Source organism: Myodes glareolus, chromosome 11, assembly GCF_982192425.1.
Source record: "Myodes glareolus chromosome 11, mMyoGla1.1, whole genome shotgun sequence".
Classification (NCBI taxonomy): Eukaryota; Metazoa; Chordata; class Mammalia; order Rodentia; family Cricetidae; genus Myodes; species Myodes glareolus.
The window spans coordinates 52,817,531-52,840,211 of record NC_142036.1 but is presented as its reverse complement, the minus strand read 5'-3'; the positions used below and the strand labels follow the sequence as shown (position 1 = coordinate 52,840,211).

Here is a 22,681-nt window from a genome sequence, read left to right as displayed (position 1 = left end):
GAACAATGTTAGCAGCTGGGCTTGAGACCAATTCTTGTGATATTTTGGCAAAGAATGTGGTTACTTTCTGCTTCTATCCTAAGAACTTGTCTCAGACTAAATTTAAAAGTAATGGACCAATTTCTTGGGTGTAGGGCATTTTAAGGAAGTCTAATAGTAACTCTACTCCATGGTCGTTAACACTCATTCTTCTGCAGGTCTACAATGAAAAAAAGCAAACAAGGCAGAAAGAAATAGAAAATGTACAGTTTGAAGGGAAAAAGAGTACCAGGAAACTTAACATTGCAGCCAGGTTTGTGCTGAAGGAGGTAGGGTGATTGAAGAGATGCCTAATTTGCACCGGAATAAAGGAAGGGGAGCTTCAAGGCAAGAACCACCCAGCCAGACTTTCAGTTTATGAACAGAAAAGGCCTAAGGAATTTTCTGTTCTAAAAAGAAACAAAAACAAATGTGACTTCAGGTGAGAGGATCCACCTTAAGCTGGCAGCTGAGCTTAGCAGTGTCCTGCACATGGCTTTGGCTTTAGAGTCATAAAGAATGTATGAGCAAAGGGGTTGTTGAGTCATCTTCCATAGTTCCAGAGAAGCCAGGCAGCAAGTGGCAGGGGGTCATCTGGTGATGAATGGCCCTGAGAGGCCAGCACAAAGCTGTGCCAGTGAAGTCAGTGATGTGTTAGAGATGCCAGAGATGTGAGATAGCTGTGCAGGACAGCTGCACACAGGGAGCAGAGCCATCTAAGCCCTTTGATATCAGACAAGGAGCGACAGGATTTGGAGTTTATCCTGATTTTTCCTGTCTTGCTTAGGCTAGTTTCTTTACTATACACCCTTCCCTCACCTTTGGAATGGTAATGTGTATTCTTTGCCATTGAATGTTGAAAGTATGTAATTTGGTTTTTGATTTTTTACAGGGGGTTACGGTTTAGAGATTGCTTGAAACTTTGGATTTTTATAAAGTATTGAGACTGTGATAGACTGTGGGTACATTTTGCATTGTGATATGGCCGTAAGACTATGGGAGCCAGGAAGTAAAATGTAGCTGTTTCAATGAGACATCCCAGCCTTTTACATTTAAATACTGAGTCCCCAGTGGGTGATACTGTTCAGGCAGTATAGGAGCTATGCTCTTGCTGGAGGAAGTTTATTCCTGGGGGCAGCCTTTGTTCAAGGCCTCACACCATTCCCAGTGCACTCTCCCTTCCTGTTTGATTTTTAAGATGTGAGCTCCCGACTTGCTTCTTCAATCACCATGCCTGCCTGTTGCCATGCTCCCTTGATGTGATAATGATGAATTATAGGCCCAAACAAACCCTTTCTTCTAGAAGTTGCCTTGTCACCGCAATATAAAACTAACTAATACAGGTTCTTATTATTCAAACCTTCCCCCCCACACACATACACACACACCACACACACTTGTGGGCACAAGTGCGTGCACTTGGTACTTCCTTGGTCTTGTTTAAATTGCATCCCTTCTATAGTGCTCTTGTACTGCCTTGGCTTCACCAGTGCCTGAGCCCCTCAGTGGTAACTATCACAATAATAAAACGTATTGTAGCTAACAATGAACTACAATGCTTAAGATTTTCTGATTTGAGTGGATTTTGTTTGTTATGTTTTGTTTCTTTATAGTGACATTTGTATTAAATTAGTAAAAATTTACCCAATTTTATGAATTAAAATGGCAATTAAAGTTTCTAAGAAATAACCATTTTATATCATTGCTATTTGTTTCAGCTCTTGAGTTTAAAATGTGTCTAACATGTGTGTTGTATCAAGGGAGAAACTATCAAAGTCAGGCTTAAAATGAGCTTTGGTTGCAGATAAAGTTTCACTATCCAGACAACAGAATTCACTCAGCATAAAACCTAAGTAGGCACTCCCTATCTCTCGGTCTCTGTAATGAGTCAAGTACACCAAATAATTATGATCTGTTTATTCTCTTTCTACTGATATAGAAACATTCTCCCAATCATTAAAGAAACATAGATGATCCAATATAACTGTGGGTTTGATGCCAGAATTATTTTGGGTAGTGATTTTTAGCATCAACCACTATTTGCATAGCCTAATTATTATGCATTTTAAAACTTTAACATTCAGATTGCCCGGGGTGGGAGGTGGCTCAGTTGGTACAGTGCTTGTCACACAAGTGTGAGCCCCCCCGTGAAAAAGCAGAGCACTGTGGCACACTTGCAGTCCCAGTGCTGGGAGGTGGAGACAGGTGGATAAATCCCTGGGACTTCCTAGCCAGCCTCTAAACACAGTATGGTGGCTCCTGAGGAGCATCCACGGTGGACCTCGAGTTTCCACATATGCACTTGCACCTCTGAACACACAGAGTTGTATAAGAGAAAAATCACTTAGAAAAAAATGATGTATCCATCTTCTAATCATGACGGAGCCTACTTGAAATTGATTTTTTAAAAGGGGTTTGGGAGTGTGGAGAAGAGAATGGTTAAGAGCACTAGTTGCTCTTTTAGAGGTCCTGGATTTAATTCCCATCCCCCGAGTGGTAGCTCACAGCCTTTTATGACTGCAGTTCTGGGAGATCTGGCATCTTCTTCTGCCCTCCACAAGCACCAGGTGTGCACATGGTGCACAGATCCACTACATGCAGGCAAAACATCCACGTACATTTTGTAAATGGGGTTTTATTTATCAAAAAGATTTGTTTTCTTGTTTATTTCTAAAATAATAGAATTATAAAAATTAGAGCTATCAGGAAACATGTTAAATGGTAAATATTTATATAAGAAGTAGGCAGGTTTATTTTCTGTCACTTAGTGTGAGATCCCTTCACGTTTTCCGTTTCTAGGAAACAGTGTCGCTCATTTGCTGAGTGTGCCACACTTCCTTGTGTCCAGTCTTAAAACTATTTGCTTTTCTGTCCTTTTGGGTTTTTTCCCCGCCCTTTTTTCCCCTTTACTCCTGTTTCTTAGTTGAAGCAAGCCATAGATATATTGAGGTAGAGTAGAAATTGGCAATTCAAGCAGACACAGGAGTTTTTAACCCAAAAGCTTATTTTATAGCTTTTAATGCATGACAGATGCAGACACCGTGCTGTGTAGAATGTGGGCTCGGCACAGAAACAGCGCGTTATGTTTGTCTTGGAGGGAGAGTGGAGCCCAGGTCTGGGAACTTTTACAAGAGGTGCTGCCCAAAGTGGTGTAAAGGATGTAGACATTGCCGGGTGCTAGGAAAGAAAGTCATTCTAGCAGGAGAAAGGCATGCAGTAGCTCAGAAACCTGGTCTAGTAATAGATCATGTTCCAGGAAATGCAGCATTATTGCTGGACCGTGAAATATTCAAGAGATAAGAAAAGGTGAACTTTTTGAGAAAGACTGGAAAACCAGGTTTGGATTTAAGGGATTTCTGTGTCCTGCTGTTTGCATCTTAATCACAAAGGTGATGGGGGAGCTAACTGATGGAGGTTGAACCAGGGGCGTAGTGTGATGGAGTTACTCTTGTTGAGAAGTAACCAGTGTAGGGTATCCGGGTGTAGAGGTGACAGAATGAAGTCAAACATGTTCCTCGGGTAGTAACTGGAGCTGCAAGAGGAAGAGGAGCCTTCCTTCTCTCAGAGAGAAGGCCAGCCTGGGCTAAGAGCGCCCTAGAAGCTGCCCTTCTTTTTTCTTCCTACTTTGTTAATCCATTTGTAGATGGGAAGCTTTATTCTTTAACACTCTCATAGAAAGTCCTGAGTGAATTGTTATTCAAAGTAAATCCGCCTCCTGCAGAGGAACAGATCTGCAGATACTACAGGCATTTTCCTTCCTAGGCTTAAGGATGACTTTTAAGTGTAGACAAACACATTAAATCCTAGAGGATTGTTAGGATTTGGAAGTTCCCTCTCTATTCCTGTTACTGGCTTATGGTTTAGATTTATGAGTTTATTAATAATATAGCAAGTTAGTTTTCTGTTAGTATTTGCATGTATGCAATATTTTTTAAAATCTCATTTTCCTCTGAATAATTTTACCTTGTATTGCTAGTCAATGCATTATTACTGGGCAATATTAGTAGGAATTTACACAGCCACTTTGCATAAATTGCATGGAATGTATTAAAACTGTATATCTAATTTAGGTTTTAATCTTAATTCATGGATTTTGTTTTATGAATCAGTTGATTTTTTTTTATATAAAATAGGAATAAATATTTTTACTTTTCAACTCACAACTAAAATTCAGAGTCTAATTTCAGGCTTACTAGTGACATTCCCTAAAGCACACAAAACTCCTGATGTCTTTAAGAATAATCGTGGCACTTTGAATGAAATGTCCCAATCTTCTCCACAGAAAAATCACTGTTCTATTATGGCTGTTCTGTTTTGGCAGCTCTCCTTCAAACCACTCTCCCGTTTTGGGTTCTCAGGATTTAAATTGTTTCTTTTGTCCTACATGGCAATGCCCCTGCTGCCACCCTGGGGAAGAGTGGTGATTTCAGTATGGATTTCCTTCCATAGTCTCATGTGTTGTGCACTTGGGCCGCAGCTGTGACACTAATTTGGGAGGACGTGGAAACTTGAGGACCTGGTGTCTGGCTGGGGGTTCCTGGGGACACGTCCTTTGAAGGCTGTGCCTCGTCCCTCGCCCTTCCCTCACTCTCTGATTCTTGTCTCCTCCTCTGCACACCTGGGACTGTGATATTTTCCTTTGCATCAGGCCCGGAAGCAAGAAGCCAAGTACCGCAAACTGAATCCTTGGAAGTCGCTGTGGCAGAGATTTTGTCAGTGTTGAGAAAAGTGCACTATCCTCTGAATTTCTCTGTATCTTTTCTTCTCTTTTTTGGAATTAGCCTCCCTCAGATTACTCTGCATAGAAGATGGTATCTCGGCTGCGCTGTGATGGCACACGCCTTTAATCCCAGCACTTGGGAGGCAGATGCAGGCAGATCTCTATGAGTTTGAGGCCAGCCTGGTCTACAAGAACTAGTTCCAGGACAGGCTCCATAGTTACAGAAAAACCCTGCCTTGAAAAACCAAAATAAATAAATAAATAAAAAATTAGGGAGATGGTATCTTTTTGATTTGGAAATATAGCTGGTACATGACCCAGGACCTAAGTTAGTGATGCTTTTATTATTACATTATTTTGCTTTTCATCTCAAGCTTAACCCAGTTATAGCAGTAGGTTCTTTTCTACTCTGTCCTTAATTTTGTCTTACTATTCAGTCTTTTTTCCTGAGATAATGTACCTCTTAAACAAGTAGCTTGAAGTTTTGCTTCATTATAATGTGATGTTTTTTAAATGTGTCATTCCCATCCTTGAAGTCTGACATGTGATGAAAGGACTGAATCTCTCACGTATTTACATTGTAGCTTTAAAGTCATATATTAAGGTGAAACTCATATATCATCGTTATACATTTAAAAATGAAATTTGAGGTTGAAGATGGCTCAGTAGCAGTTAAGAGTACTCCCTGCTCTTCTGGGTGATTGGGTTCAGTTCCAAGGATCTACATAGGCAGCTAACAGCCATCTGTAATTCCAATTCCCGGGATCCAGGCCCCCATAGGGACATGAGTGCACAAGGTCCTTATAAACTCACACAACCTTACACACCTACACACAAACAAAAAGAAAGTAAATCTCTTACAAACTTTTTAAAATACAGATTCATTGGGTTTTAGGACATTCACAGCTCTGTATAGTCACCACCTCCATGTAGAGCAGCACATTTTCATCCTCTGTGTAAAGCCCTGTACAAGGTTTCTATATCGTCCTTAGCCTCCCAGACCCTAGGAACAGCCAGTGTGCCTTTGTCAGTGTGGGTTATCTCTCTGTTTTGACTTTTTCATATAAATAGAATCATATAGTAGGTAACCCTTTGGGTCTGCTCGTTCATGTAGCATAATTTTCTGAGGTTTAGTACTCCACTAACTTTTTAAAGATCAAATATTTTTGTATAAATCTGAAATATGACACAATTAATTGATCTGTTTTTTATGGATTGGCTTTAGACCATTTATGCCTTTAGGCAACTGTGACTACACTGCTGTAAATGTGTCCACACGTCCAGTTATTTCAGATGTTTCATTTCTGTTGCCATATGCAGTGAAGTAGAATTGTGAGCTATATTATAATTCAGTCTAAAGTTGTCAATTTTGTTGATTTTTTTCTTTTCCTTTTTTTTTTTTTTTGAGACAAGGTTTCTCTGTGTAGCCCTGGCTGTCCTAGAACTCACTCTGTAGACCAGGCTGGCCTCAAACTCAGAGCTCTGCCTGTCAGTGTCTCAAGAGTGCAGGGATTAAAGGCGTGTGACACCAGTGCCTGGCCACAAAATTTTTTTTAAGTGTGGGATTATGATTATAATTTCCCTATAAATTTTGGCATGGTGTTTCTATTTTCTAGTGTCTTCATGTGTGTGAGTGTATGTGCTTACACAGGTGCATTATGTGTCCATGATGCACTCACTCTATATGTGGTCAGAGGACAGCTTTTGGGAGTTGGCCCTTTCTTTGTACCACTTGGATTCCAGTGCTTTTAGTCAGGTCACCGGACTTAGTGCCAGGCATCTCTCCCCACTGTACCACCTTTCTGACCCCATTTGTTATATTCTTTTCTTTACTGGCCCAAGTATAGTTGTAGAAATAATAATATGCATAGTGGTCTATTATAATGTTTTCAGTAGATTTGCATTTTCAGGTTTAAACTGGTGATTGTCCTGTGATTCTGTCTTTCAGTCCCTAAACTGAAATACATGTAGAAAAAAATGCAGTATGCTGTTTCAGTGTGCAAGAGTCGTTGACTAGGACGTGTTAAACTCTTCTAAATTACTAAAAGGGACAGATATAATATCTTATTTAGCTAGATCTAAGATGCTTGGTTAAATCAGTGAATATGTATATCGTTTTATAGTTTGCAGGATACATTGGTTTGTACCAATAAAATTCTATAAGTCTAAAAAATTCTGGTAAACAAGCACTTAGATTTCCATTTCTACTCATGGTTTTTTATGTGAAATTATCTCTGGTTTTCTGACTAGTTCTGAAAATGACTTTATATCATTTCATAGAAAAAATGAATAATGATGCCTCCAAGGAGTTTTCTTGTAAACATAACTACTAAAGAGATTTAAACCTCTGTTCACTCTGAGGAAATAAATGCACAGAAAATTCTTACTGTAAATATGATTGTAGCAATTTCCCAAAGCCAATAAAATAAGTAAATGGTCAGCTAATGAAAAATTCAGTCGGTGCAATTAACTGATGTGAAGACGTGCATCAGCTTCAGAGCTGCTAAGAAAGGCCTCAGGGCCATGGTGCAGGCCCAAGGGCTCTCACTCAAGCCTCGGTGCTTTAGTTTCTTCAACAAGGTCAGCTTTGGCAGTGTTTCCCAGCCCATGGCTCCTAACTCTGTGTATAATGTTTTTCTTGAGAATGTAGTACTCCCCTGACTTCTTGAGTTTTGAAGACATAATTTCATGTTTCCCAGACTGGTCTGTGACTCTCTGTGTAATCCAGTCTGTTTTAAACTCCTGATCCTCCTGACTCAGCCTTGCAAGAGCTGGGATTGTAGGCATGAACCACTGTACCTGATGTCGTTCATCTATTCCAGTGTGTAATGTAGGCTAAGAAATTTTACAATGGTAGAGGAGCAGAAGATCGGTTAGGGAGAGTATGGACTTGATATAAAATTTTATTGTTTTTATTGAGCTATGCATTTTCTCCTCTCCATTCCCCTTCTACCTTCTCCGGCGACCCCCACACTCCCAATTTATTCAGGAGATCTTGCCTTTTTCTCTTTTCTGTAGATCCATGTAATGTGTATTTTGCTTATTTTATTTTGAATAAATTCAAGAATAAAATAGATTCCTTGTGGGGAACAGCAGAATATGTGTCCATACCTGAGTCTAAGTAAGTTGTCCTTTTCCTGTGACCACAGGAAAGGCATAGGTCATTGGGAAAGGGTCCATTCTAAAATTTCTGTATAAGCAACCATCTTTTTTTTTTTCCTTTATGAATCAATATCAAATGTGTGCCACTGTTAACTCATTTTGTCTATTTTGGAGACAATATGCCCTGCACTGAATGCAAAACAGTTGTCACCACTTGTCTTCCATGGCCCTTGTTATTTAACTAGGGATATTGCCGCATCCAGTTAGTCCCCATCTCTCTGCTCTGGTAGAGCCTTTCCTCTACAACATTCAGACTTCCATTTGGAAACAGCATGCTGACTTCACCAACCTGGGGTCTTTCTCTTTTGCCTTTGCTCCTTTATTCATTGTCAGACTATTAAAAGAAGGCCTGTTTTTCATCTCCACTTCTTTATTTCTGTTTCATCCAGCAATGTAATTTTTGTTGCTTAGAATATGTTTTTGCTAACTGACTTTCTTTTTGTTTTTCCTTGTTATTATTTTTTTTTCCATTTTGAGACAGTTTCTCTGTAACTTAGGAACCTGTCCTGGAACTAGCTCTTGTAGACCAGGCTGGCCTTCAACTCACAGAGATTAACCTGCCTCTGCCTCCTGAGTGCTGGGATTAAAGGTGTGCACCATCACTGCCCAGAGCTTTTCCTTTTTCCTTTTCCTTTTCCCTTTCTCTTTCTTTCTTTCTTTCTTTCTTTCTTTCTTTCTTTCTTTCTTTCTTTCTTTCTTTCTTTCTTTCTTTTTTCTTTCTTCTTTCTTTCTCTCTCTTTCTTTCCTTTTTCTCTCTCTTTCCTTTTTCTTTCTTTCTCTTTTTTCCCTCTCTCCCTCCCTTCCTTCTTACTTGTTTGTTTGTTTTCCCTTCCTTTCTTATTTTTTTCCACTTTGTTGGGGGTGTTTTTGAGACAGAATTTCTCTGTGTGTCCCTGGCTTTCCTAGAACTCATTATGTAGACCAGGCTGGCCTTGAATTTACAGAGATCAACCTGCCTCTGCCTCCCAAGTGTTGGGATTAAAGGCATGGCCACTATTGACTTTCTAATCATAAAATTTTGTGGTAATTTATGGTCTTCTTTTACCTCTAGTTACATTTTTGGCATCATTGTCCTATATTAAATGGCTGGAGCTACATATGCTCATGCTTGTGTCTTTGGTTTTGTCCCACTGGTCCTCATATCTCTTTTTGAGCTAGTATCATGTTTTTATTACTAAAGCTCTGTAGTATATCTTGGGATCTTGAACGTTAATCATTCCAGCTTTGCTCTTTTTACTCATGATTGGCTATCTAGCATCTTTTGTAATTTCATATGGGTTTTAGGATAGTTTTTTTTACCTCATTTCTGTGAAGATTGAGAATGAGAGGTTTATTGGTATTGCATTGAATCTGTAAATGACTTATGATAGAATCGTCATTCTCACAATGTTAACTCTACCAATCCATGAGCATAGGCTGTCCTTCTATTTTCTACTTTCTTTCTCTATCTTTTTCTTCTGAGATTTAAAATTTTCATTGTAGAAGGAAGTCTTTCATCTCCTTGGTCAGTTTTTTTCCTTTGTTTTCTTTGAGGCTGTTGTGAATGGGGGTACGTCTTCGATGTCCTCTATATGTTTGTTGTTGATGTGTAGAAAACTATTGATTTTTGCAAGTTGATCTCTATCCTGTTGACCATTTCTAGAAATTTTCTGATCTAATTTTTGGAATCTCTTAAATATATCTTCTACAATTGGGGAAGTTTGGTTTCATTTCTCATTTGTATCCCTTCTATTTCCTTCTCTTGCCTTATTGTTCTAAGTGGTACTTCAAGTGCAATGTTGAAAAGTAGTAAGATAGTGGACATTCCTGTCATTTTCTTGACTTCAGTGGGATTGCTTCAACTTCTGCATTTAGGATGATGTTGATTGTGGGTTTCTTATATACAGATTGTATTATGTTGATATATGTCCCCTCTAGTCCTACTCTTTCTAGAACTTTTATCATGAAGATATGTTGGATTTTGTCAAAGATGTTTTCAGCATCTATTGAGATGATTATGTGATTTTTTTTGTCTTTAAGTCCATTTATGTGGTTTATTACATTTATTGACTTGAGTATGTGAACCATTCCTCCATCCCCAGGATAAGTCCATATAATATATGATTTCACTTAATTCTGATGTTTCTCTGTTTACCTTTTGCTCAGATAACCTTTTAGAGAAAGTAGGGTATTGAGATCACCTACTATTAACGGATGTACATTAATCTGTGTTTTTAATTTCCCTAGTATACTTTTTATGAAATTTTGTGTATCAGAGTTTGGTAAATATATGTTTAGGATAGTAATTCTTTTTGGTTAATTGTTCTCTTTATTAGAATAAAATGTCCTTGTATATCTCTTCTGGTGAATTTTAATCTGAAATCCATTTTGTTAGCTATTATGTTAGCAATACCTGCTTAATTTCTGGTTCCTTTTGTTTGATTGAGGCACGTTTGTCCATCCGTACACTCAAAGGTAGATCCTGTCTTTAAAACTGTACAGATAGATGGCGTTTGCTTCTTAATTCATTCAGCCAACCTGTGTCTTTTGATTGGAGAATTGAGACTATTACTATTTAAAGTTATTATTAGAAGGTATGTGTTGGTTACAGGCGTTGTGTTGGATTGTGGTGGTGTCTGTGCTCTCAGTGGAGCTTGGGTTTAGTAATTATCATTCTGTTTTCCTTCTACAGTCTGTTGGCGATGTTCATTCTTCTTTTCGTCCAAAATATCACTTGATGTATTTTCTTTAGGTTTGATCTGTTGGATATAATTTTTTTTAGGTTCTTTATGTAACTAGAAGCTTCTCTCCCACCCACTAGTTCCCAAATAACCACTCTGAGGCTTAATATTAATTACAAATGTTTGACCAATTAACTGAGGCTTATTATTAACTAGCTCTTACAACTTAAATTAACCCATTTCTATTCTATATTTTACCACAAAGCTTGAGTTTTTTACCTCACATTTTGCTTCCCCGTGGTTGCTGGCATCTCACTGATTCCGCCTTCTTTCTTCTTCTCTCTTTGTTTGGATTTCCTGCATAGCTGTATTCTGTCCTGCCAAAGCAACTTCTTTATTAACTAATGGTAATAAACCAACTTCACAGCATACAGAATGGCATCCCACATCATGTTTACATCATAGGAAGTTTTTCTTTCTCCTTTAAATATGGAATATAGTATTTCTAGGTACATCAGTCTGTGTTGGCTTTCATGACCTTTTAGGTCTTGAATACTTTCCTTCAGGCTCTTTTGACTCTCAAAGTTTCCACTGATAAATCAGCTGGTATTATGATAGATTTCCCTTTATTTGTGTCTTGTGTTTTTTCTCTTGCAGCATTCAAAATTCTTCTTTGTTCTATATATTAGCGTTTTAACTATGATAATGCTGTATAGGGTTTCTTTTCTGGTTTGGTCTATTTGGTGGTCTATGTGCGTTCTGTATCAGTGTATTTCTTTGCTTAGTGTGGGGGATGTTTTCTTCTCTCTGCTCTATGTCATTACCCTCATCTTTGCCTATAGATAAAAAGTTGGGGCTTTTCATGATGTCCCACATTTACTATTATGTTCCCTTCGAGTGTTTTAAAAATTCTTTGCGTGTTCTTTGCTTGTTTTATTAGATCATTTGCTTTATCTTTTAGTCCTAGTATTCTGTCTTCTGCTTGATCCATTCAAAGGATGTGCAGGATCTGACTGAGCAGGGAGGTTGGAGGCACCAGTAGGTTTGGGCAGGCAGGGACAATCCTGATGGAAGCCTAGAGTTTGGAGGTGATGCAGGCAGAGGTGGCTAGATTGGGGCACTGGTTTGGGACCTGGGCTAGATCTGGGGGGCATTGTGAAGAGTACACAGAAGGGAGGCTCAGGCAGACTCACCCAGCTAGAACATGGTAAAAGAATGCATAGAATTTTGTCAGGCAGAAGGGTCCAGCAGCATGTCATTCAAAAATAGGTTTCAAGGAAATAGTTTTTATTTCTTTTAACCTTTTAGAGTAATGAAATAAGAATCTACTTTCTAAACTACAAGACATCCATAATGTATTGAAGCACATTCTGTAAAATCAAAACTTTACAATTCATGGTTTGGATGGTGTCCTAGTTTGCTTTCTGTGCTGTGGTAATGGAAAGGAAAGATTTATTTCATCTTCCAGATCACGACCCATCATGAAGGGAAATAAAGCAGAGGCCGGGGGCGGGGTTTGAAACAGATTCCATGGAGAAGGGAAGCTGCTTACTAGCTTGCTCATGATGGCTCACACAGCTTGCTTTTTTATAGAACCCAGGACCACCTGCCTGGGGATGGCACCACCCACAGTGGACTGGGCCCTTCCACATCAAGAAAATGCCTCCAGTTTAATCTGATTGCCTACAGTTTAATCTGATGGAGGCATTTTTCTTGGTTGAAGTTCCTCTTCCTGATGACTCTTGCTTGTGTCAAGTTGACAAAAAGAATTAACCAGCACAGATGGGAAAGTCATATGGAACTTATTAGAGCATGCTGTATAAATGATATTATAGTAACATGTGCATGATCTCAAGGCATTGCCATAAAAAATAGAATCTAGAAACAAAATAAAATAGAACAAAAAATGGTATAATTTTTAAAATAAGGGGAAAATATTTTCTTTCCACATAAAAATTTTGTATCAAATGCTATTTAGCCAATTAAGTGACAGGTCTGTTTACACACCCTGCTCCAGCAAAGCTCTGCTTGGCCGTTGCTTGCATTAGCACATCATGTCTGATAAGAGGCAGAGACCTCTTTTCCCCCAAGTGATGCTGTGGTTTTACTTTTGGAAGAGCGCAAGTTTTCTGTGGGCGTAAGTATTAAAGCCAATCTTCATCACACTACAATATTTATACTTGTTATGCTTTAAGCCGGTACTCTTGTGGCTTTTTCAGATTCTTCTAGTATCATCGCTGATTTGGAAGGTTAGCTGGTTTAGGAACTTGCTTATACTTGCAAGTTAGGATTGTTAAGAGTAAGCATCAGTTATTTCCTTTGCTAGACATTGCCTTTCCTTATTTTCCATTGACTTATCTAAATTGTTGATGTCACAAGATTCCAGAGTACGAAGCAGAGCTAGGGAGGGTGCTCTGACTGACAACACTAATTCCTCTCTGGCTGTGTCTGGCCTACCTGGTTTTCTCGGATGTCTGCACCCATAGTTGTATCACATCGTCCTGTGCATTTTTAGCTTAAAATTTTTAATGCAGTTAGTTTAACTTACATAACAGAATAAATCAAAATCTAAAGGGTTTTTGAAATATACATATTTAAGAAAATATACTTACATATTGAAGGAAATAATTTTACACTGTTCCTGATTTTCAGAAACCTTCCTGTCTTCAGTGTTGATGGGCAGCCTCCGTCTAGTCCACTTCTGTCTTCTTCCCTAGCTTCACAGTGTTCGGTGATCATTGCTTTCTTGCCCTCTTGTTTTAATCTGTCAGCTGTTAATCATGGTGTAATGTATGCGTGCATGTTTTTTAATCAAAGCCCTGATGTGTTTTAAATTCCAGGTAAAAAAGGATGATCCTTTAAAAGTATTTTTATTAATTCTTTGTGAACTTTATAGATGCCTACAATGTATTTTGCTTATATTTATCCCTACTTCTTCTCCTAACTCCTTTCATACCCACTCTCCTAGTTCACACCCCTCCATCCAGCATCAATGAATGCTACTCTAAAAGTCTCTAAAGCTAATAGCACTCCTCCTCTTGAAGCCAAGCCTTAGAATTCAATTTTTCTTGCTGTTTTTGTTATCTGTTAAGTTTCCTGTGGAGTTACTCTTGTCCCCTTTGTCCTGTTCTTCCTGTTGGATGGATGTCCTTGCTAAAATAGCTCTTTAATAGTGCTTTTTATCTTTATGTTTTTAAGCTTTGATATAATCTGTGTTCTCTGTATCTATTCCAATTTATTAATTTTCTCTGTTTAACTTGTCATTTGAGTTGCTTGTTGTTTTTTAGTAGAGACTTTATATTGATTTTTTTAATATCTATTTTTTGTATTGTACTTTTCATGTCTTATAATGTCTATTTCTTCATCTCTTTTGACTTTAAGGCCTAAGCATCTAGATGCTCACATTTCCTTCTGCCAGAATTCTGTGCGCTTCACTGAATCTGAACCAGTTCTTCTTAGTTCTTGGAGGTGAAGCAGCCTCAGTTGTTGTTTTTACTCCTGCTCCTGGTGAGCCGGAAGCTCTGTTACAAGCTTCTTGGGACTGCCTCTGGGCTGGTGAATGCGTATTTTCTATAACTGGCTTCAAAGATCGGGCAAGAGTTTATAGAGACAGGTTATGTGCTGAGAGCCAAGGCCAGTCCCAGTGTCTTCCCTCTGACAGGCCTGAGGCCTGTCTTTCCCCTTGGGAAGAGCAAATGTGGTTCATAATATTTAGGAAGCCAGACCTCATCTACAAGTTAACTGCCCTTATTTTGACTTCTACTGTAATTTCTGGTAACTGAAAGATTTCTTTTAAGACTATTTTACTTGGGGACTGGAGAGATGGTTAAATTTTTGTATTGCTATTGCAGAGAACCAGAGTTCAATTCACTGCAGTCATTAATGGTGGCTCACAACCACCCTTAATTCCAGCTCCAGGGTTAATGCCCTCTTCTGGCATCTGTGGGCACTGAACTCATGTGCATATACATCATTCAAAACAATTTTTAAAGAGTACTTTGCTTGATTTGTTCTTATTATGATCATTTCTCTGTGGGCCTCTTATTTGTTCAGAGCTGAGTGGCTGACTTGAACTGTGATGATGTTCTAGTAAAGTTATTCTCTAAGTATTCCAAGACAGGGAGATGTCATGAGTCAGGGTGTAGAAGGGGAAGTTAGGAGACTTTAATAGAGAATAACAGAAAACTTCCTAATTGACTTTGGCTTTACTTCAGCATAATGGAGATGATTAATGGGAGATATGCCTGGAAATGCGAACTGGAGTCAAGTATAGAATGCTGAGGAATTTGGAGCTGGTTCTTATGGAGCCTGGAGCCAACTAGTGTCACTTACATGAGAATCATGTAGACCTTTGTCCCAAGTGAACTCCAATTTGTGTCACATGAGTCAGTCCTGACACTACTAGCAGCAGTCTGATGAGAAAGGCCCCTGTGATGCTGCTCGCCTGTAATTCCAACATTTGGGAAGCTGCGACCCGAGACTCATATATACTTACATACACATATAATTTCATATACATACATATAGATAGATACATGTATATATCTATCTGTATGTATATTTATATATAAGTATATGATAGTTTTATTTATAAATTAGGTAGAGTAAAAGATTACACAATAATTGATAATGAAATACAACAATACAATAATATTTTTTAATCAAAAAATAGCCTCTCAAAATATAATTTTGTTTTTGAGAACACAGAGATTATTCTCTCTGTACATTATATAAGGAAGACTATATCTGGCTTTATGATAAAAGTCCAGGAAGCTTTGCTATAGCGCCAGCCTGCATCTGTCCCATGTTCTAAGGCCTGCCTGGTGCTTCCTTCGCACACTCATCTCAAAGGTTAGTCACTACCTTATTTACATCCCGACCACTTCTACTTCCTCTTAACCCACATACATTTTACTGTCAGCTTTGTATCTTATTTCAGATCTTGACCGTCTTCGTTTGGTTGTTTATACCTACTTTTGTTGTTTTGGTTAGTTCTGTTTTTGAGATGTATCCCAGAATAGCTGGGATTCACTGTGCAGCCCAAGCTGGTGTGGAACTCATGACAGAAAATTTTATTTATATGATAGAAAGTTTTATGTATCTTAGGTATGGAGTGTTGTTTTGTCTACAGTTTCAAGTTGGAGTTCTTGTACTCCAACTTGAAAACATGTAACAATCTGTTACATGTAGCCAAACATGTAACAATCTGTTTTTGAAATAAATGCCTTCTGATTTTGTAAAATATTTTCAGTATTTATCAAAAATCATTTTGTCTGTTAACTATTGTGTATATTCCTGACTGTATCAAGTTTATTTTGTAGTGCCTATATTAATGACTTTTCTGCTGCTGTGATAAACACCTTGAGTTTATGGCTTATGGTTCCAAAGGGTCACAATTCATCATGGTGGGGAGGCATGGAAGTGGGTGGCTGTCTTAGCTTCCCAAATGCTGGGATTACAGGTGTGCAGCACCACACAGGGCCTTTCTCATCCTTTATGGACTACTGTTAGTACTGTCAGAAGAGACTCACAGTAGTGTACTTCACCAGAAGTCAGACTTTGTGCACTGTTGTGGCACATGAGTGGTAAATCCTAATGCATATCTGAATATCATACAGTCTTTAATTTTCAAACCTAAGCCTTGCTGTTCAGGTGGCCTAAACATCTGATATATTTGGTCTCTTTGTTTCTGAGTATGTTGGTTTGAATGGGAAACAGTTTACTATTTAACTTATTCACCTCGCATCCTCGTCTACTGGCTAGACCAATGATAGAGTAATGCAATGCATATCCACAGAAGTCATTTCCATGTATGTATGTATGTATGTATGTGTGTGTGTATTTGTATATATACACACATGTGTGTATGCATATATGTATGTGTGCATATATATGTTTGGCTCGGAGTTCATGAAGCCGTATGTTTTTTTTTAATCAAACTTCTTGCAGAATTATGAACAGTATCTGAATCATAGAACCATCCCAACATTTGCCTTAGCTTATACAATTATCCGTTCAGTGTTATTTTACCATTGTGAAATAGGCTTTTTATGTGTAATTAATAGGCTAATTTAGTTTTTAGAATGTCTTATTTTAGCAATAGTTGTCTGAGTATTGCTCAGGGTTTTTATAGTTATGTTTTTGTGAATGTGTTGCATGTGTGTATGTGGGTGTAGGTGCACCTGCATATACACATGTAAAGGCTAGTGTGTTATCTGCAGGAATGTCATCCACCTCCTCTGAAGGTCTCACATTGACCTGGTTTACCAATTAAGCCAGGCTGGCTGGCCAGTGAGCTCCATGATTCTCCTGTCTGTACCTTCCTTGCATAGGGATTATAAGTATGGGCCACCACACCTGCCTTTATATGTGTGTCAGGAATTGAACTCAGGTCCTCAGCTTGCATAGCAAGCACTTTACTGACATAGTTATCTCCCTGGCTCAACAAAAATATTGTGTAGTTATGGCTAAATATGGGAGGGTGGTACAGTGCACGGGATTGAAATAAGGACCTTGAAATGTATTAGTCACAAATTCTACCACCAAACTGTGAGAGCTCACAGAAGTGGGTCTGTTTCATCTTGACTAGAGGTCAGAGAGTTTGGGGACCTGTTCTTGCTCCTCCAAGGCTATTGACTTAATGTGTGCCTTTTAACAAGATTAACCTAGGGCATGGTTACTTGGTATTAAGAGGGCCCACAGAGGTGAATCCATCCACCTTGACCTAAGGTCAGAGAATTCAAGCCTATTCCTGCTCCTTCAAGGATGTGTCAGGAGGTTTGACCCAGGGAGTAGAAGCCTTCAGGATACTTGGCCTAAGGTGTGGTCACTGCATACCCTGCCTAAACAGACAGAATACTTAACCCAAGGTATAGTTGATACCTTCATACTTGATGCTTCAAGTATTTTTATCATGTTAAAGTAGTCTTTTGCCACCACCCCCCCCCAGTTTTGGATTGGGGTACATAAGCATATGGAAAATAAATGCAGACAAATTTGGCATTCACTGGATTGCGCTCCCACTTTTATCCTATGCCCCTGTATTTCTTTTGTAGCTCTGTTCTGTCTGCCTGGTTTTTCTAATACACACGCCCCTACCCTGGAACATGCCAACCCCAGTAGATGTTGCCCCAACTATGGGTCCCCGATATTAAGTCACATCCTGGGCCATGGGATGAAATTCTTACACTTCTAAGAGCTCTTAGTCCTGACATCTGGAACACAAAACTGTATGGGGCAGGTCTGTTTAATGCACAATGGCATTAAAAACAAACTTTAAATGGGTTCCCTGCAGCTTGGCACAGTGCAGTGAGCCTGTAGACAGGAAGGTCACTTGAGCTCCGTCATTTGAAGCCAGCCCAAGGAATGTAGGAAATTGTGTCTCAAAACACAAAACCTGGAGAATATTCACCCTGTTTTTGAAAAGCAGGTTCCATTCTCTAGGCTTCACACCTGTCTTACCTTGAACCAGTGCCCAGTGTAATTCGTCCCGGGACCAGTAATTCAGAAGAGAAGTCGCTGGTGTGAGCTCATTTCCATTTCAACTCTAAAACTGATAGATTGTTTGGAGCTGGCATGTCCCAGGGGTTGTCATGAAGAGGCTCTGGCTGGTGCTTGTGTTGGTGTTGATTCCCTCCATGTGCTGCCCCTTCCTGAGAGTGTGGTCTGAGCATCACCAAGGAGTTGAGTACAAGCTGTCTACCCGGTGGTCAGTGCGGGGCTTTTAAAGGAAAGGAAATAGCAAGAGCAGTCCAGAGCCAGTCTGTGTGTCAGGACCCGAGGAATAAAGTCTTTCTGAAGTACAGTGTAAGTTATCCCACCTACTGGGAAGTGAACCTGCTAAAAATGAGAGGAGTGACGATGCTTATCGAAGTCTAATGTCCAAGTCTTTTCTTCTCTAAGGTCCGCTCTTCCTTCTTCTTCCTCCATCTTCAGAGTCTACTAGTGACTTTGACACATAGTGCAAAGGAAGGCAACTTTAGGAAGAACATAAAGTAAAGTTCAAAGTGTCCTGTGTATAAGAATTATTTCAGGGGCTGGAGAGATGGCTCAGCAGTTAAGAGCCCTGGCTGCTCTTCCAGAGGTCCTGAGTTCAATTCCCAGCAACCACATGGTGGCTCACAACCATCTGTAATGAGATCTGGCGCCCTCCTCTGTTGTGCGGGAATATATGGAGGCAGAATGTTGTATACATAATAAATAAATAAATCTTTAAAAAAAAGAATTATTTCATACACATTTTTGAAAGCACACTGTTAGGTTTTATTAAGAAAATAATGGGTTTTTTTTTTAAAAATCTGAATTTGGTCTGTTTTCAGTAAAATTAATGGTATACCTCCAAAATAAGCAACCCCACACTGGTTTCTACTTCGAAGATTTATACATCATGAAAAACGGAAATACTATCTTGGTGTTGGCTAAATAGAGCTGTCGTATCCAGGCCCCAAAGCTTGACTTCTGGAAATGAATTTGCCTAAGATACTTTACTCGTTTTGTTACATAAATTATACATAATATGATGCTGACCTCTGCTGTAGCCCCCAAGTAATGTCATTTTAATGATTACAGAAGGATAAACATAGGCATGGAGAATGGTAGAAAAGTAGGCAAAAAACTAAATTCTTGATCTCTAGTTTCAGTGTGGCAGATCTTTAAAATACTCTGGCATACCACAATAATTAAAGGGTTTAAACAGTAAATTAAAACACCTGGGAACAAAATCCTACAACTGAGTAGTAAGAACGAACTATATTTTTAAATGGAATCAATACAGATTGCCTTGGTTCAAATATTTTTGAACCACTTAACAGTAAAAGTTTTTGTATAGCCCTCGAGATCAAAAAGAGCAATATAAATAGGGAGGACTCTTACAGACCTTAGTCCCAGACATGTTTAAGTGATTGGAGAAGGGAAATGCATTTTCTTCAGTGCTGTGCAGAGAAATTTTAATTGACTTATTTTGGCAGTGAGAATCATATAACTTACCATTAATAACTCAAATTTAACAATATTTGCTCATTGCTTTGGATTATGACTGTATTCAAGAAGTACCATTTTCAAACACTAATTAATCATTTTAGATAAACTTTTAAAAAATGCATTTATGGCCTCAATGAGTATGACTGTTTATTACATTTTCCTTATAAAAGCTGAACTGTTTTATATACTCTTTATGGAAACAGTGCGCAGTCGTAAATTAGAAGATGCAACTGTTTTAGGTATTTTCCTGGACCTGCATCTGCCTGCCAGCAGTGCAGCTGCTTCAGGTTTCTCGGCATAACATATAAAAAGCTGAATGCACACTGCAAGTTTATACTGGACTTGCCAAGCCAGGAACGGTGTGACTCAACTTTCCCAGAAGCCAGCCAGGCCAAATGCAATGAATCAAGTTAGCTGCACATTGCTTTGTATTACAACTTTGAAAACCAATTTCATTCGTGATAGTTGTTCTCTGCCTGTCGGCAAATACTGTGGAGCTTGTGCTGTGCTAGGTGTGAGCTAAATGGGACCAGAACTCCACCTTTCCTCTGAGGATCTGAGGAGAGTAAGGTGCCATCACATGGTCAGAATAGGGTATTTAAATTCAATTTTAACTATAAAACTATTACTTATTCGTGTGAGTATCGTCGAGTTTCCAGCTGCTTTCTGAGGTAACTCACCACTTACTTTGTTTCTTTATTGACAGGAATCCCTTTTTGGTTTCTTCTTTGTTAATTTTGGGCTTTTGTGGCAGGGTCTCACTTTGCACCCCTGACTGGCCTGGAACTTGGTATGTAGACCATGCTCGCCTTGAACTCAAGAGATCCACCTGCCTCTGCCTCCTGGGTGCCGGGATTAAAGGTATGCATCACCAAACCTAGCCTTATTCATCAGAATCTTAACAGCTAGCATTTTATTATGCTTTGGGAGGACACTAATAAAATAACTTTGTAGTCATGTGATAGATTTATGAATTCCTGTTTAATTCCTGTGAGACCTTGGCCTCTACCTGGGATTCGTCAGTGACACTTAATAATGTTAGTTACTGAAGTAGGATGCATCCTTGGAGGTGTATATGATGACATAATATTTTATCCCTTACATTTTTCACTTATATACATTTCATAAGATACTATAGTTGTATATTATATATATATATATATAAAATACAGAATATCCATTATTAGTGTTCTATATAATATAAATAAGCTTGGGGTAGATTTACAGATAGCTTGGTATGCCATACATATACTACCCAAATAGTTTTAGATTGTTGCTCAGTAAACATTCATTTATTTCTCCTTTGACTTTCACCCTTGGCAGAAAAGCAAAGATTTGAGTTAAGACCATGATTTGTGCAATGTGAATAAGTTATAGCCAGTTCCAAGAGTTTGGCCTGTTTCACTTGACAGCTTCTTCTATTTGGTCTCTTAAGTTGCCATATATATTTCAATCATATAAGCTTACTAAACATAGACACAAACAAAAAAACTGACTTGTTTTATGTTAGAAATAAGAAGTTGCTCATGCATTGAGATCTTGACACACAGGAAGTTTGAATAAATGAGTAGAAAAGGTTCCAAGCTATTAAAACGTCCTGTTTCTTGATTTATTCATCTGTCATTCCTGTACTTCTGAAAGTGGGTGAAGCAGCTTTGTTTCCAGGGACGATGTGGCTTCCTACGGAGACGTTAAAGTCAGGCTGGAAATGCCGTTTCCCTGCAGCATGATGGACATGCTGACAAGTCACTCATCTGGTTGGATTGTCTTATTTTTTTTATGAAGGCAGAAATTCTCCATTGGTAAAAGACTGAGAGACTGAAGAAACACTGTTATTCTGTCTTTTGAAATCTGCTCAGTTCTTCTATACTTACCCTCAGATTTCTTGCACATGTAATTTTTAAGGTTTCTTTTCCTACAAGGAAGGAGACAATACGCTTTTTGGATACTGAGGTGATTCTGGACTATTGTGAGCTCTCGTCCCCATTTGTTTTCAGTATTAAAAGGTTTACTTTAAAACGCTTTTGTGAAAATGTTAGTAACATAATAGTGCCATCATGTGTATTTATTAAGAGCATGACAAGAAAGACAGCATTCGTTGGACCTAAACAGCAGCCAACAAAACAAATCAGCAGTAGAAATTGTGAAACAGTGAACATTTTAATATTTCATCAGAATTTGAGTTATAAGCCTTCAGAACTATTCTTCAACGTCACTGTCCTTTGTAACTGAGTCTAGTTAGACGATCTGTATATACAGTTAGCATGTCTCCTTTTAAAAGGTTCATTTATAAAAGCCTGAACATTTCAATTTCAGAGTTGCTTTTAAAATTAGGGTCAGTTTGACACTTGCTTTGTAAAATGGCACCGAGTTATGGTTTCACATCAGTGCCACACTTTCTGTTTCCTTTCAGGTATTTAAACCACGTCCGAGCTGCCTCTCCACAGGACCTCGCTGGTGGCTACACATCTTCTCTTGCTTGTCACAGAGCGCTCCAGGATGCATTCAGTGGGCTTTTCTGGCAGCCCAGATAAACCTGTTTTCTCCTTTATGAGCGCTGGATCTTGGAGCCAAACCAACAGGGTTGGAGGTAAAGAAATTTGTGAAATGGCAACGCACACGGCTGCACAGGCTGCACAGGCTGCACAGGCTGCACAGGCTGCACAGGCTGCACAGGCTGCACCACCTCTCGCTGCTGTGCTCAGGTGTTTACCACAGTCTGAACCAAGCTGAGAAGTCTGTTGCATATAGATTCCTGGAAGAGCTTTATTTTTTACTTCTGTTCTTCAGAGACGGATTGAAGCATTGAATCTCATCAGACAGAAATGGAATAAATGATTTCCCTATGTATGGAGTTTGACAGACTTATAAAAATTTTTTTTAAATAAAACTTGATTTTCTGGTACATTTTGTGGTTTTTCTCTTCTTACAGTGTTTTTCTGGAACATGTTTCCAAATACCTTTTTTATTATAACATTCAGCGTTAATATCCAAGTCTATATTTTCCCTATAAAACTTCTCCTTTTTTTTCCTAATGTCTTCTTAATCGTGGTCCAGACAAATGGACACATTCCCTCTCACCAGCAGGCTGTGCGGAGTAAAGCCTGGCCTGGGTTGATGATGCTTCCTTGGCAGTAAGAGA

General features: G+C 38.8%; 1 protein-coding gene across 3 annotated transcripts in view; it reads left to right on the top strand.

Moving 5' to 3' along the window:
• Positions 1-22,444, top strand: part of Mnat1 (MNAT1 component of CDK activating kinase) — a 161,383-nt gene extending 138,939 nt beyond the window's left edge. Inside the window, exons 8-9 of one of the 3 annotated variants that reach the window (XM_085697540.2) lie at positions 20,294-20,400; positions 21,953-22,444. In XM_085697540.2, coding sequence (XP_085553666.1) covers positions 20,294-20,400; positions 21,953-21,960 — 115 coding nt within the window. In that variant the 3' untranslated portion in view covers positions 21,961-22,444. Of the gene's footprint in view, positions 1-20,245; positions 20,401-21,952 lie in introns of all 3 variants that reach the window. The other 2 variants (XM_085697538.2, XM_048415716.3) reach the window with 2 other exon arrangements.
• The last annotated feature ends 237 nt before the right edge of the window (positions 22,445-22,681 follow it).